General features: G+C 47.6%; 1 protein-coding gene across 2 annotated transcripts in view; it reads right to left on the minus strand.

The window, feature by feature from the left end:
- Nucleotides 1–1682: 1682 nt before the first annotated feature.
- Nucleotides 1683–13475, minus strand: part of RHBDL1 (rhomboid like 1) — a 30330-nt gene continuing 18537 nt past the window's right edge. For both annotated transcript variants that reach the window (XM_087729573.1, XM_087729572.1), the window contains exons 4-8: nucleotides 11593–11741; nucleotides 6354–6466; nucleotides 4340–4440; nucleotides 3853–3913; nucleotides 1683–3260 (exon numbers count right to left, since the gene is read on the minus strand). In XM_087729573.1, the coding sequence (XP_087585699.1) occupies nucleotides 2989–3260; nucleotides 3853–3913; nucleotides 4340–4440; nucleotides 6354–6466; nucleotides 11593–11741 (696 nt within the window). In that variant the 3' untranslated portion in view covers nucleotides 1683–2988. The remainder of the gene's footprint in view (nucleotides 3261–3852; nucleotides 3914–4339; nucleotides 4441–6353; nucleotides 6467–11592; nucleotides 11742–13475) is intronic.

Consider the following 13475-nt stretch of genomic DNA (forward strand, 5'->3'; position numbering starts at 1 on the left):
TTTCACCACTGAGAAGGACCCAAATCGGGTTTTGAAACCAGACTTAAAAGCCGACGGATCGTTTCGACTCTTAGCTGGGCCACGGAGTTTAACTTGCAGGCTTCCATCCAGGGAGAAAATTAGACGTGGCGGCCAATATCTCTGCAGGATTTGAACCGCTGACTGCAGCATTTGCTACAAGCCTTTCCTAGAGATCTGAAGGATCCACCCTGAATGTCAAGGAGAACTGGGGCCATTGGGAGAGAGAGAGAGTGGCCTTAACCAGGGGTGGATTCCTGTTGGTTCGGCGTGCAAAAAAAATTCTGTGCAAAAGGAAAAAATGGAAATGACATCCGAAAAAGAAATTAGCCAAAAACAAAGAGAGAAATAAAGGCAGATGGGAAAGAGAAACTTGGGGCAGAGATACTCAAAAAAATCAATCGAAAAGTGAGAGGGAAAATACAGAAGAAAATATATAAGACACATAAAAGAAGAAGAAAAAGAGAGAAGAAAATTTAGAAATAGGAGAATTGTAGAATGATATGACCCAGAAGAAAGAGAGCTTGTTAACAAGGTAAAATTACGTTTTAATTCGAATGTGTGGGAATTATATTAAGAACCTTAAAGCTGTTCAATAATTATGTTATGTTAATTATATAAGACTTGACATTTGAAACTGGAAGATTCATATTGTTAACGGGAAATGGATGGAAAAGAAATGATACATTATTTATTTTTAAAGGGAAAGAAAAATTATATTGTTTGTATGTGTTAAAAACTAGACATTGGAAAATGGGAGAAGAAAAATAATATGGCTAAAATTGGAAATATAATGTAAAATGAATTATGTCTTTTGGTGGGAAGGTTCAAGGGGGAATTCGGACAATACTCTGTTCACAAAAGAATTTTGATTATGTAACAAAAATAAATAAAAAACTTTAAAAAAAAGATCTGCGCATGCACACGACGTTAGAAAAGGGGGAAAAATAAAATTTCTGCAATGAAGATTGCTCTGTGTAGGTACATGACATTAGAAAAGGAAAAAAAATAATTTTTTTGCAATGAAAACTGTTCTGCGCATGCGCAGAACTGAAAATCAAGATGGTGCCGCTGCCGATAGAACCGGTGGCAGACTGAATGACTACTTACTCGGCCGAACCGGTCCAAATTGGTAGGAATCCACCTCTGGCCTTAACCCTGATTTCCTCCAAAGGTGGAGGAGGAGATTGACATGATGGGGAGAGCTTGAAGGAGGCTTGTCTTAGGGCCAAGCTAAACCTCTTCACTCTGGTGTTTCCCTCGCTCAAAAAGTGCTTTTGTGCTTTTATTTTTTAAAGCCAGATTGTCAATAAGGGGAGAATTCACGTGGGGAAAATAATAATAAATAAGTAAGACTTTTAGACATGCTCCTTTCCAACTTCTCGGAGAATATCGCCCGCCCCATCTATACACACGACCCCTCCCCAGGACAAAAAAAAAATCTAGAAATTGGCTATCCCTGATTTCACTAAACCCTGATTGTAAAAAAAAAGCAGGCAACGCAAGCGGAACTCTTAGCCTGCTCAGGAACCATTGCACTACATCTGTCGGAATCGGACCAGGGTGGGGGTTGCTGATGGCCTCGGGGGTGAGGTCAGCGGGAGGGGGGACAAGGGCACGGGGAGGTTGGGGCAGGGACCAGAACCAGAGGCCTTTGAGGCATCCATCGGAGGACCCTCTTCAGAACTAGAACTGCGGAGACCATGAGCTAAGGCCGGAAGGATTCTCAGGCTAAATTGGGCGACGGGTCAAGCTTGGAAATATTGGACACAATATTGTGTTGAGCCGTGACTTCTGGGTTAGGGTGGCAGGCAGGAGGTCCCCTCAGCTCTTCCTAGAGATCTGGGGAGCCCAACCTGACACTTTTATCAGGAAGGGCAGGGAGGGGAAAGGAAGTAAAGGAAGAAGAGATGAAGGGAAGGGAAGTAAAGGAAGAAGAGATGGAGGGAAGGGAGGGAAAGAGAGGGGAAGGAAAGGGAAGGACAGGAAGAAGAGATGAAGAGAATGGAAGGGAGGGGAAGAAAAGGAAAGGAAGAAGAGATGAAGGGAAGGAAAGGGAAGGAAGAAGAGATGAAGGGAAGGGAAAGAAAGGAAGAAGAGATGAAGAGAAGGGAGGAGAAAGAAAGAAAAGGAAGAAGAGATGAAGGGAAGGGAAGAAAGGGGAAGAGAGGGGAAGGAAAGGAAGAAGAGATGAAGGGAAGGGAAGAAAGGGGAAGAGAGGGGAAGGAAAGGAAGAAGAGATGAAGGGAAGGAGGGAAATGACAGGAGAAAGAGAACAGAGACAAGGAGAAGGGAAAGGAGAAGGAGGGGAGAAGGGAGACAAGGATGACTGTAGGGGAAGGGGAAGAGGAGGAAGATGATGACAGGGGAAGGAGGAGGAGAAGAGACAAGGCGAGGGGGAAGGAGAGGAGAAGGCAAAGGAACATTCAGTCCAACAACCACCCAGGGAATCAGCTGAGGGCATCTCCTACAGCCTTGCTCCAGAAGTGGGTCACCAAGGCTGGAGACAGCCCGGGCTTGGCTGGGAAAGGCTCCTTCCCTCGAATGGCCAAGATGTGGGGACAGTAACCTCCCTCCTCCCCCTCAAAAACCCCATAGATCCTCATGCCTTGAAAAGAGTCACCCACTGCACACGCCGAAGGATTGTTTTTTTCTTTGTTTCTTCTTGGGGAGACAAGCACCCCTTCTGCAGGCACGGTTAGGACCCCCCCTGGCTCCCCCCTCTGAGCTCACCAACCCACCTCCCAGCCTTCCAGCCTCCGCCAGCCTCTAGCCTGGCTTTGCTTTTCCAGCATCAGATGGGATCAGCGCTCTGCTGGGCCAGGCGAGGGGTTGCACGCTCCGGATCGCCCCTCTCGAGGGTCTCAGCCCAGCCCCCCTTTTTCCCCCACCCGATTTTTGAAACCCTGCAAAAGTCTGGGCCTTCCCAGGGTCAGCCAGATGCCAAGAGAACCCGGGCTGGGCTGAGGGCTACGGGGGCAGCGGGATCTGTGTTCCCAGGAGGTCGTAAGCGAAGATGTTCCAGAAGACGGCGAAAACCAGGAAGGTGGCGTAGGACAGGAGCACCACCCACCACCCGCACTGATCCTGCAGGTTTTCCTCGTAACTGCGAAGGATGGTCAGGCCCATGCTGATGCCCACAATGGCTCCGGCCAAGTGGGCCATGAAACTGGGCTGGGGGCCAGCGGAGGGCAACGGCGGGGAGAAACGCAGCCAGACGGCACGGCCCACTTCGGAACTCACTGCAGGGAAGCGGAGAGAGAGAGGGAGGGAAGGAGGGAGAGAGAGAACATGGGTGGAAGGTCAAGTTTCTAGTCCTCAGGACATCTCCTGCCACAAAACCTCTGCCTTGGTCACCTTTCATGTTAGTGAGCCAAGGAAGAAAGGAAGGAAGGTGTTGTGGCCTCCCAGCAGAGCTGGCAGCCGATTCGGACAGTGAGGAGGTTGGGGAGGAAGATGGGCCAGTCCTGGAGTCTGGGGAAGGCTCTGAGGAGGGCTCTGTGTTGAAGGCAGAGAGGTGGCCAGGGCCGTATGCCAGTTATCAGCTGCCTTCAGAGTCAGACATCAGTGGGGCAGAAGAACAGCTGGAGCCTGTTCCCAGTGTGCGCATGCCAGGAGAAGGGAGCGGCTAGGGAACAAGGGCCGACTTGGGAGTAAAGACACAGTTGGACGGTGAATGGCTCCTACCTGCATTGGTACCAGTTCACACATTTTCCGCGCGTGCTTCAAGCGCTCCTCGCTGTCCGAATCTGCTGCCAGCTGACCGCTAGCGGGCCACAACAAGATAGAGGAAGCGCAAGAGGGGGAAAAAACGAAGGAGGCAAGCACACTTACTGCACACCAATGCCAGCACCATACGGAGGAGTTTATAGGGGCAACGCATCCCAGCCCAATTCTGTAGAGGGAGAGAGGAGAAGAGGATGCCTCCGTGACTCAGTTTCTCCTTCCACCCTCTCCCCTCTGCAGCTGCAAACTGGCCTATTTCAGGCGCCTCACACCCAAGTCCCCAACTTGGGCCTGATGGATTGTCAAAATAACTCTGCCACACTCTCAACTGTCACAGCTGTGGGGTTGTATATACTTTTCCCAATTTAACTTGGCTGCTACCCTGGAATGCTGGTGCCAAAATAACGGAGTCTGTTTGGAAGACCCCTCAGATTCTCTGCTTCAGTCCTGGCCACGGGACAGTCCTTCTCTCTGCAATATTTTTTTTATCTCCCCTCTTCTGACTTGCCCTCAAAAGATCGGCGAGGAAATAGATGCAAATTCAGCACCGTCTGAATTTCCAAAAGAAAAGCTGTGCTTTCTGCCCCGTTCTCACCATGACAACGTTGGCCAGGTGAGCCGAGCAAAGGGCGTAGACGCCCCCTGAACCTCCAACCAGGGGGGCTCTCATGTCGGTGATGGAGACGGTCAGCGAACCTGCAAGGAAATGGAAGGTGGGGAGATGAGGGAAAAAGAGGAACAAAAGTATCTTTCGCTTAAGAGCCGAGGTGGCACAGGGGCTAGAGTGCAGGACTGCAGGCTATTTCAGCTGACTGCTATCTGCACTTTGGCAGTTCAAATCTCATCGGCTCCAGGTTGACTCAGCCTTCCATCCTTCTGAGGTGGGTAAAATGAGGACCCAGATTGTTGGGGACAAGATGTTAACTCTGTAAACTGCTTAAAGAGGGCAGTAAATGGTATAGAAGTCTAAGGGCTATTGCTATTGCAGTTTTCCTTCCTTCCTTCCTTCCTTCCTTCCTTCCTTCCTTCCTTCCTTCCTTCCTTCCTTCCTTCCTTCCTTCCTTCCTTAGAATGCAGTATTGCAGGCTAACTCTGCCAACTGCCAGCAGTTTGATCCGAGGTGGCACAGTGGCTAGAGTGCAGCACTGCAGGCTACTTCAGCTGACTGCTATCTGCACTTTGGCAGTTCAAATCTCACCAGGCTCCAGGTTGACTCAGCCTTCCATCCTTCTGAGGTGGGTAAAATGAGGACCCAGATTGTTGGGGGCAAGAGGGTGACTCTGTAAACTGCTTAGAGAGGGCAGTAAATGGTATAGAAGTCTAAGGGCTATTGCTATTGCAGTTTTCCTTCCTTCCTTCCTTCCTTCCTTCCTTCCTTCCTTCCTTCCTTCCTTCCTTCCTTCCTTCCTTCTTTCCTTCCTTCCTTCCTTAGAATGCAGTATTGCAGGCTAACTCTGCCAACTGCCAGCAGTTCGATCCGAGGTGGCATAGTAGCTAGAGTACAACACTGCAGGCTACTTCAGCTGACGGCTCTCTGCACTTTGGCAGTTCGAATCTCATCGGCTCAAGGTTGACTCAGCCTTCCAAGGTTCCTTCCAACTCGCTGTCTGCAGGTGTTCTGCACACATCCTTGTCTACCTTACGAAGCCCTCCATTTCTTAGAAGCAGAGGCCTTGTCGCTGCCAAGGATTAAACTAAAGCTCCCTGCATAAAAATAACCCTCTGTTGCTGAGCTACAAACCTTCCTTTCCTACTTTGAAAGGCTTCTGCTTGTCCATCACCTGATGAAAAATCACATTTCTTTCTCCCTTTTTTTTCTTGAGTTAACAGCAATAAAATCAGTCCGTCCCCCCCCCCCCCCCGATCCAGGCTCCCTGGAATTCTTGGAGAAACAAAGATTTTGGGAAGAACCGTATTGAAAAAAAGCACCATAATGCCAAGATTGGTGGCTCAGGGGCTAAGACGCTGAGCTTGTCGATCAGAAAGGTCGGCAGTTCAGCGGTTCAAATCCCTAGCACTGCATAACGGAGTGAGCTCCCGTTACTTGTCCCAGCTTCTGCCATCCTAGCAGTTCAAAAGCATCTAAAAATGCAAGTAGAAAAAATAGGAGCCACCTTTGATGGGAAGGTAACAGTGTTCTGTATGCCTTCAGTGTTTAGTCTTGCCGGCCACATGACCACGGAGACGTCTTCGGCCAGTGCTGGCTCTTTGGCTTTGAAACAGAGATGAGCATTGCCTCCTAGAGTCAGGCATGACTAGCACATATGTGCAAGGGGGCGAGGAAACCAGAGATCGGGGACATTCCAGTTCTCAGTGATCCAAGTACTGGTGGCTTATGGGTGCTGTAATCCCAACACTTTTTTAGATATCAGGTTCATGAAAGTTGCTTTAGCAATTTTTTTAGAGGGTTTTGTTTTTTAAAGGATTCCTGACTGCTACATGTTTTTTTTAAAGCACCCCTGTTTTTCCCCTGGCATGTATGGTTGAACCCCAAAAGGCTGACCCTTTGTGGCTGACCTCCTCTTAGAACAGATGAATCAAATTTGGTAGCTGAGCTGGAAGACCGAGCGACGGGCATCCTGCCAAAATACCCCAGGTTCTTGACTCACCTGCCAGGACTCCTGCGAGGTAGAGGAAGCTGATGCGAAGAACGCCATGCACCATCTCTAGCGGTACCCCGATCATCAGCTGCAGGAGCGCGTTGAACCCCAGCTGTTCTAATCTGGAAGGAAAATGAAACAGGTTCAACCCTCCATAAGGTCTGCTTGGTCTGGGCTTTAAGAGAAAAAGGGCTATGCGTCATGAGGACTAGAACCTTGAGATGCATCTGAAATTCTCAAAGCCACAAACTTCGGTTTTCCTACACACTTTGAACTTTGTCAGGGCAGTTGCCCAGAGTGGTACCTATTAATCTACTCGCGTTTGCATGCTTTCTAGCGACTAGGTGGGCAGGAGCTGGGGTGAGAACAGGAACTCACCCCATCGTGCAGCGCTCGGGTCTCGAACCCAGGCTGCTAGCTTTCCCAGCTGACAAGCTCAGAGTCTTTAACCGCTGATGTTCTGACCTAGGCTTCCCCATGAAGCAGAGTCCTGCTCCTGACAAAATCCCTTTTATTAAATGAATGTGAATTCCTCCCATTCACATTCAGCCAAAGCCTTGAAAACAATCTTTCAAAGGAATATTTATGACCACAAACCTTATCTATCTTGGAAAGCTGCCATGTAAATATTTTCCAAATGAGGTGCTGTGCAAGGAAAGACTGGGCACAGAGTCTCGGAGATTCACGGACAGATCTTCGGAAATGAATCTAATGACTGACCGACGGAATTGTTTCCTGAAAAAGCCCACTCCCCTTTCGCTCCTCTTTTATTTCCTATAGGAGGGCCAATCACCTTCCACCTGTGGCCTTACTCCCAAGTCGAACCTGATTCCTTAGCTGTTCTTTTCTTCCTGCAGCTCTGCGCATGCGCACACTGGGAACAGGCTCCAGCTGTTCCTCTGCCTCACTGATGTCTGACTCTGAAGGCACCTGATCACTGCTAGACAACCTCGGCCCTGTCTCTGCCTCTGATGCAGAGTTCTTGTCCGAGCCTCCCCCAGACTCCTGGACTGGCCCATGCTCTTCCCCAATCTCCTCATTGTCCGACAGCTGCCAGCTCTGCTGGTGGGCCACAACAGCTGAGCCATCCACCCCCACCCCCACGGAACTCACCGATGCCTTAAATTAAAATACAGGGTGAAACTCAAAATATTAACCTCTTTGGATCATACCATGTCGTTCTGATTTGACTGCCAGGAAACCTTCCATCTGATCCCCTGAAATATTGAATTCTACTTTAAATGCCAACTGCCCATCCCCATGAAGTAATTCCCCCCCCCCAGGTCTAAACTGTTTGCTAGCTTTCAGGAAAAGAAAATCTGACCATTATTTAATCACAGTTTGGTGCCTGCCTCCCCAGAGCGCTCCCCCCATCCTCCTTCCATAGAAATGAAAAGCCGATTCCACATCGGCTGCATCTTTTAACATTAAAAGTCTTTTCATGTTAAAAAGAGAATCTTTTAACTTCAAAAAAACACCCAAGCTCCTAGTCCTCATCACTGCCAAAGAAACTGCCCAAATCTGCCTTTGAATATCATCATCCTCATCCTCTTTTAATTACCCCATAATCCCTTGCGGAGTGTTTATTGGCTGGATGCCTTTCCTGTTGTCAATGCAGAGTTTTTCCTCAGCAGATATATTCTCAGTGTGCCCAGAGAAAGAAATATTTGCCTCTATCTAGGATCGAACTCACAGTCCCCCTGATTGTGAGGCGAGATACACTACATATACTGGGCAAAAATAGTTACAGAAAAATAAGGGGGTTGAAAGGCACAATTATATGAAATAATCAGGTTTGGCCATTTGCCTGGCAGGGAAGATTTCTTGTCTGCCAAACTTCCCACGATATTTCTGGTCTGGCTCCCACCTAATTTGTAAACTTTACATCTGTTCTTTTCAACATTCCCTCCTAGCTGCCTTTAGAAAAAGAAAGAAGGAAAGAAAGACGCTTAAAACTAGTCGGGATTTATTATTATTATTATTATTAAGCAACAACAGAATTGTATCACAGCGGCAGGGGTGGGTTTCTCGCCCCATTCCAACCGGTTCGGTTGGAACGGGGCTGGCGGCATCCTCGTGCACGCGCGCAGTGCACGCATGCGTACTAGCGTCTGTGTGATGCTCCAGCTGCTCCTGGAGGGTCGCGCAGGCGCTGTATGCGTCCTGCACATGCATGGAAGCGCAGAACTCGTCAAAACCGGGTAAGAAATGCGGGCGGGTGGGTGGACCCTTCGGCGTTCCCGGAAGTTAGTTACTTCCGGGTTCGCCGACCAACTGGTTCGCGGGGACCGCCGTGAACCGCCTGAAACCCACCCCTGCACAGCGGCCAGTTGTTTCGCTGGATTTGGCATTGATTACTAGTCGGGCCCCACCCAGGGGCCTAGGACGTTATAATGTATTTTCATAATATGCGTGCAGTTCCAAGCAGTGCGGCTTTTTGCATTTGACTGATGGTGATTTTGTCAACTTTTAACTGTTTTAAATGTAATTCCAGTACTTTTGGAATAGCACCCAGTGTGCCAATCACCACTGGAATTACCACTGCTGGTTTTGTGCCATAGTCGTTGAATTTCAAGTTTTAAGTCCTGGTATTTTGCGATTTTTTCATATTCCTTCTCGTCGACCCTGCTGTCACCTGGTATTGCTATGTCTATGATTGTAACCTTATTTTTCTCAACCAATGTGATGTCTGGTGTATTATGCGCCAGTATTTTGTCTGTTTGTATGCGAAAATCCCACAAGATCTTGACCATCTGATTTTCGGTGACTTTTTCTGGCTTATGTTCCCACCAGTTTGTTGCTGTTTTAATATTATAATTTTTGCACAAATTCCAATGGATCATTTGTGCTACTGAATTGTGCTGCAATTTACAATCAGTCTGAGTATGTGATCAACAGTTTCATCAGCTTCTTTGCAAAGTCTGCATTTGGCATCAATTATTATTATTGTTGTTGTTGTTGTTGTTGTTGTTGTTATTATTATTATTATTATTATTATTATTATTATTATTATTATTAAAAGGAAGATAGAAGTGTGCGATTCTCAGCCTATCATGTTAATGAAGGTTGTCTCCCAGAACTTCTGCTCCACTGGTTAATTGTTCTCACTGTCAGAAAGTTCTTCCTCATTTCCAGGTTGAATCTCTCCTTGTTCAGTTTCCATCCATTATTCCTTGTCTGGCCTTCAGGTGCCTTGGAAAATAGCTTGACCCCCCTCCTCTCTGTGGCAGCCCGTCAAATATCAGAAGTCTGCTATCATGTCTCCCCTGGTCCTTCTCTTCACTAGACTAGCCAGGCCCAGTTCTGTTAGGACAGGGACCGAAGGCAGGCTGGTGCGCTTATTCCAGTGGTCTTCAACCTTGGCAACTTTAAGACCTGTGGACTTCAACTCCCAGAGTTCCTGGGAGAACTCTGGGAGTTGAAGTCCACAGGTCTTAAAGTTGCCAAGGTTGGAGACCTTATGGACATCCCCTTTACGGACTTCTTAGGAATGGGGTGAAGTCAACAGTAGAGAGTCTAAGGTTAAAATTATGGGGGTTTGAGGATGTAACCACAGAGTCAGGTAGAGCATTCCAGGCATTGACCACTCCGTTGCTGAAGTCGTGTTTTCTGCAAATATTTAGTAAATATCCAGGATTTGCTTTCGAGCTTTCCCACAGTTTTGGGTTTTGGTCTAGCATGCTCAGAAATTTCTCATTGTTCCCCCCCCCCCCCGAAACACAATAAAATCTGGGGATTCCATTCCATTCCAGTGAGCTGCTTTCAATAGCTCCAGCAACAGATCTGTTTTATTTCGGGATGGGAGTCAAAAATGTACATAAAGAGCTTTGTATAGTGGAGAGAGAGAGAGATAAAAACATTGCATAGTATCACAGATACCAAAGAAACAAACTTAACAGCTGGTTGCAACATGGCCAGATGTCACTCGTCAGCAAGTCATAAAACTCTACATCCGCTTCTCCAACATTATGACATGTAAAAAGATTGCCTCTAATGCCCTACTCCAGGCAAGCGAAAATAGAGTTGTGGAAAAAATAACGCACTCCTGCCAATCCTATCCTAGCTGCCGGCTAAAACGTCACCATTCGTGCTGGATTTGTCCCACCAAGTCTTGAAGAAGAGTCACATCCTCCATTACTAGACGCGAGTCTATATAACCACCAGCAAAAGCTCAGTTTCCAGGACACGGAGCCACATCAGGGGAGGGCAAGTAATCCATGGGCTTGCACACACCTGTCCCAAACACACTTGCTTTGCACTCCTGCTGAGGAGTGGCAAGATCTGGACTAATAAAGGAGGGTATTCGTAACTCAGGGTTAAATGAGGGGTCCTTGGTACTCTCTCTGTGCTTGCTTGTTTTCTTGTAGATGTTTCATTACCTAACTAGGTAACATCATCAGTAGTCTAGAAGGGAGTGGCCTTTGTGGAGTGGAAGAGAAAGGAGGGGGAGGGAGAATGTGGGGTCCTTGGTGCTCTCTGAACTTGCTTGTTTTCTTGTAGACGTTTCATTACCTAACTAGGTAACATCATCAGTGCTCTAGAAGGGAGTGGGCTTTGTGGAGGAGAAGGGAGGAGGGGGAGGAAAGGGACTGTAGGGTGTCTGTGCTCTCTGAGCTTGGTGGTTTTCCTACAGATGTTTTACTACCCAACTAGGGGACATCATCAGTGCTAGAAGGGAATGGGGTTTGTGGAGAAAGGAGGAGGAGGAGGAATGTTGGGTCCTTGGTGCTCTCTGAGTTTGTTTTCTTGTAGATGTTTCATTACCTAACTAGATAGTAACATCAATACTAGAAGGGAGTGGGCTTTGTGGAGTGGAAGAGAGAAGGAGGAGGAGGAGGAGGAGGAGGAGGAGGAGGAGGAGGAGGAGGAGGAGGAGGAGGAGGAGGAGGAGGAGGATGACTATGGGGTCCTTGATGTTCTCTGAGCTTGCTTGCTTGTTTTCTTGCAGACCCAAACTAGATAACATCGTCCGTGACCTGAATTTGCAGGCCTGTGGAGCTTCAAAAGTAAAGCAGGTCACTTTTTAGACTGCAGATGTTTTGCAATCCCCAATTCCACCCAGAAACAGGAGGAAGTCACACCAGGTATAACACAAACTGTAACACAAGGTGAAACACAAGGCCAATGTGTCTCGAGGCACCAAAAGACCAGGCGTGAAGCACCAAGTGCGGCCAGCAAACCAGCTTCCTTCGATCCTGCTTTACAAATAAACGGGAAAGGAGCCGGAGAAGACGTTGTAGACACTTACCCTACATGCATGAACATGTATGTGAGAAACCTCCAGGCCCGGGCACGATGTCCAGGATGGTAGACCAAAGGGCTTTTCATGTACTCTGGATGGTAGGTCTGTAACACCCACTTGTTCAGCCGTGCTCCGTAGCAAAGGAAAACGATAATCTAGTAGAAAGGAGAAAAAAATTACTGGGATGGTCTTCTGTAAGTTGATGTCCTTCAAGCACCTTGGACCAAAGGTCCTGTTAGTGTTGTGGCCAGTGGAGCTGGCAGCAGATTCAGACAGTGAGGAGGTTGGGGAGGAACATGGAGTCTGGGGAAGGCTCGGATGAGGGCTCTGTGTCGGAGGCAGAGAGGGGGCCAGAGCCGTATGCCAGTTATCAGCTGCCTTCAGAGTCAGACATCAGTGATGCAGAAGAACAGCTGGAGCCTGTTCCTAGTGTGCGCATGCGCAGAACTGCAGAAGAAAAGAACAACTCAGAAATCATGGCTGACTTGGGAGTAAAGTCACAGGTGGACAGTGAATGGCCCCTCCCAGAGGAAATAAAAGAGGAGCGAAAGGGGAGTGGAGTTTGCAGGAGACAATCAGTTCGCTTAATCGGTTTGTGACTTTCTGAAACTCCTTGCCAAGTTTTGCAGATATCAGCCTGTCCGCTCTCCAAGCCAGATAAGGTCTGTGACTGTAAATCCTCCCTTGAAAGACTTTGCTGGATGTGAATGAACAGAATTGACAGGAAATTAAGAAAAGGGGTTTTTGTCGGGACCAGGAGTTCGCTTCATGCTCTTGGGAAGCCTCGCTCAAAACAGTTAGTAGTGCTGAAGTCTAAGACCTTTGTTTGCTGCAGAATCTCTGGCCCAGAGGCAATTCTACAGGAGACCAGCAAGCAAAAATCAGTTGGGGAAGCCTGCCTCGCCTAATGACCATGGGATTCACTTAACAATTGCAGTGATTGGCTTAACAACGGGGGCAAAAAGGTGGCAGAATCGGCGGCAGAATCATTTAACAATGGCTTTCCCCTGTTTCTCCTGTCCTGTTGTATATCCGATTCTAGAAGATGAGGTTCATCTCTGTTTCTTAGCCAAGGGAGCCAGTGTTGTCTGAAGATGCAGCTGTGCTCATGTGGCTGGCATGATGAGGTGCATGGAACGTTTTTATTAGAGATTAACAGAGTTGGAAGGGACTTTATATGTCATTTAGTCAAAAAAAAAAACCCTCTCAAGCAGGAGACCCTACAGCATTTCTGACAAATGGCACTCTCTTCTGGAAAGCTTCCAGGGATGAAGCTCTCACAACTTCTGAAGGCAACTTCTGTTCTATGGGTTGATTGTTTTCACTGTCAGGAAATTTCTCCTTATTTTCAGGTTGAATCTCTCCTTGTTCAGTTTCCATTCATTATTCCTTGTCTTCAGTTGCTTTGGGAAATAGTTTGACCCCTTCCTCTCTGTGGCAGCCCCTCAAATATTAGAAGACTGCTATCCTGTCTCCCCTGGTCCTTCTCTTCACTAGACTAGCCATGCCCAGTTCCTGCAACTGTTCATTTTATGTTTTAGCCTCCAGTCCCCTAATCATCCTGGTTGCTCTTCTCTGCACTCTTTCTAGAGTCTCAACATCTTTGTTATAGTGCGGTGACCAAAACTGGATGCCGTACTCTAGGTGTGGTTTTACTAAGACTTTATTAGAATGGTATTAGTGCCTCCCTTGATCTTGATTGTATCCCTCTGTTAATGTAATTTAGGATTGCATTGGCTTTTTTGGCGGCGGCTGCACATGGCTGGCTCATATTTAGCTGATTGTCCATTAAGACTCCAAGATCCCTCTTACAGTTACTGCTATTAAGCCTGGTTTCACCTGGATTATATCTGTACTTTTGGTTTTCTTACCTAGGTGTAGGACTTTCC

The sequence above is a fragment of the Thamnophis sirtalis genome, unplaced genomic scaffold (assembly GCF_051295495.1).
Source record: "Thamnophis sirtalis isolate CommonGarterSnake01/CBP01778 unplaced genomic scaffold, rThaSir2_p1.2 scaffold_14, whole genome shotgun sequence".
Lineage (NCBI taxonomy): Eukaryota > Metazoa > Chordata > Lepidosauria > Squamata > Natricidae > Thamnophis > Thamnophis sirtalis.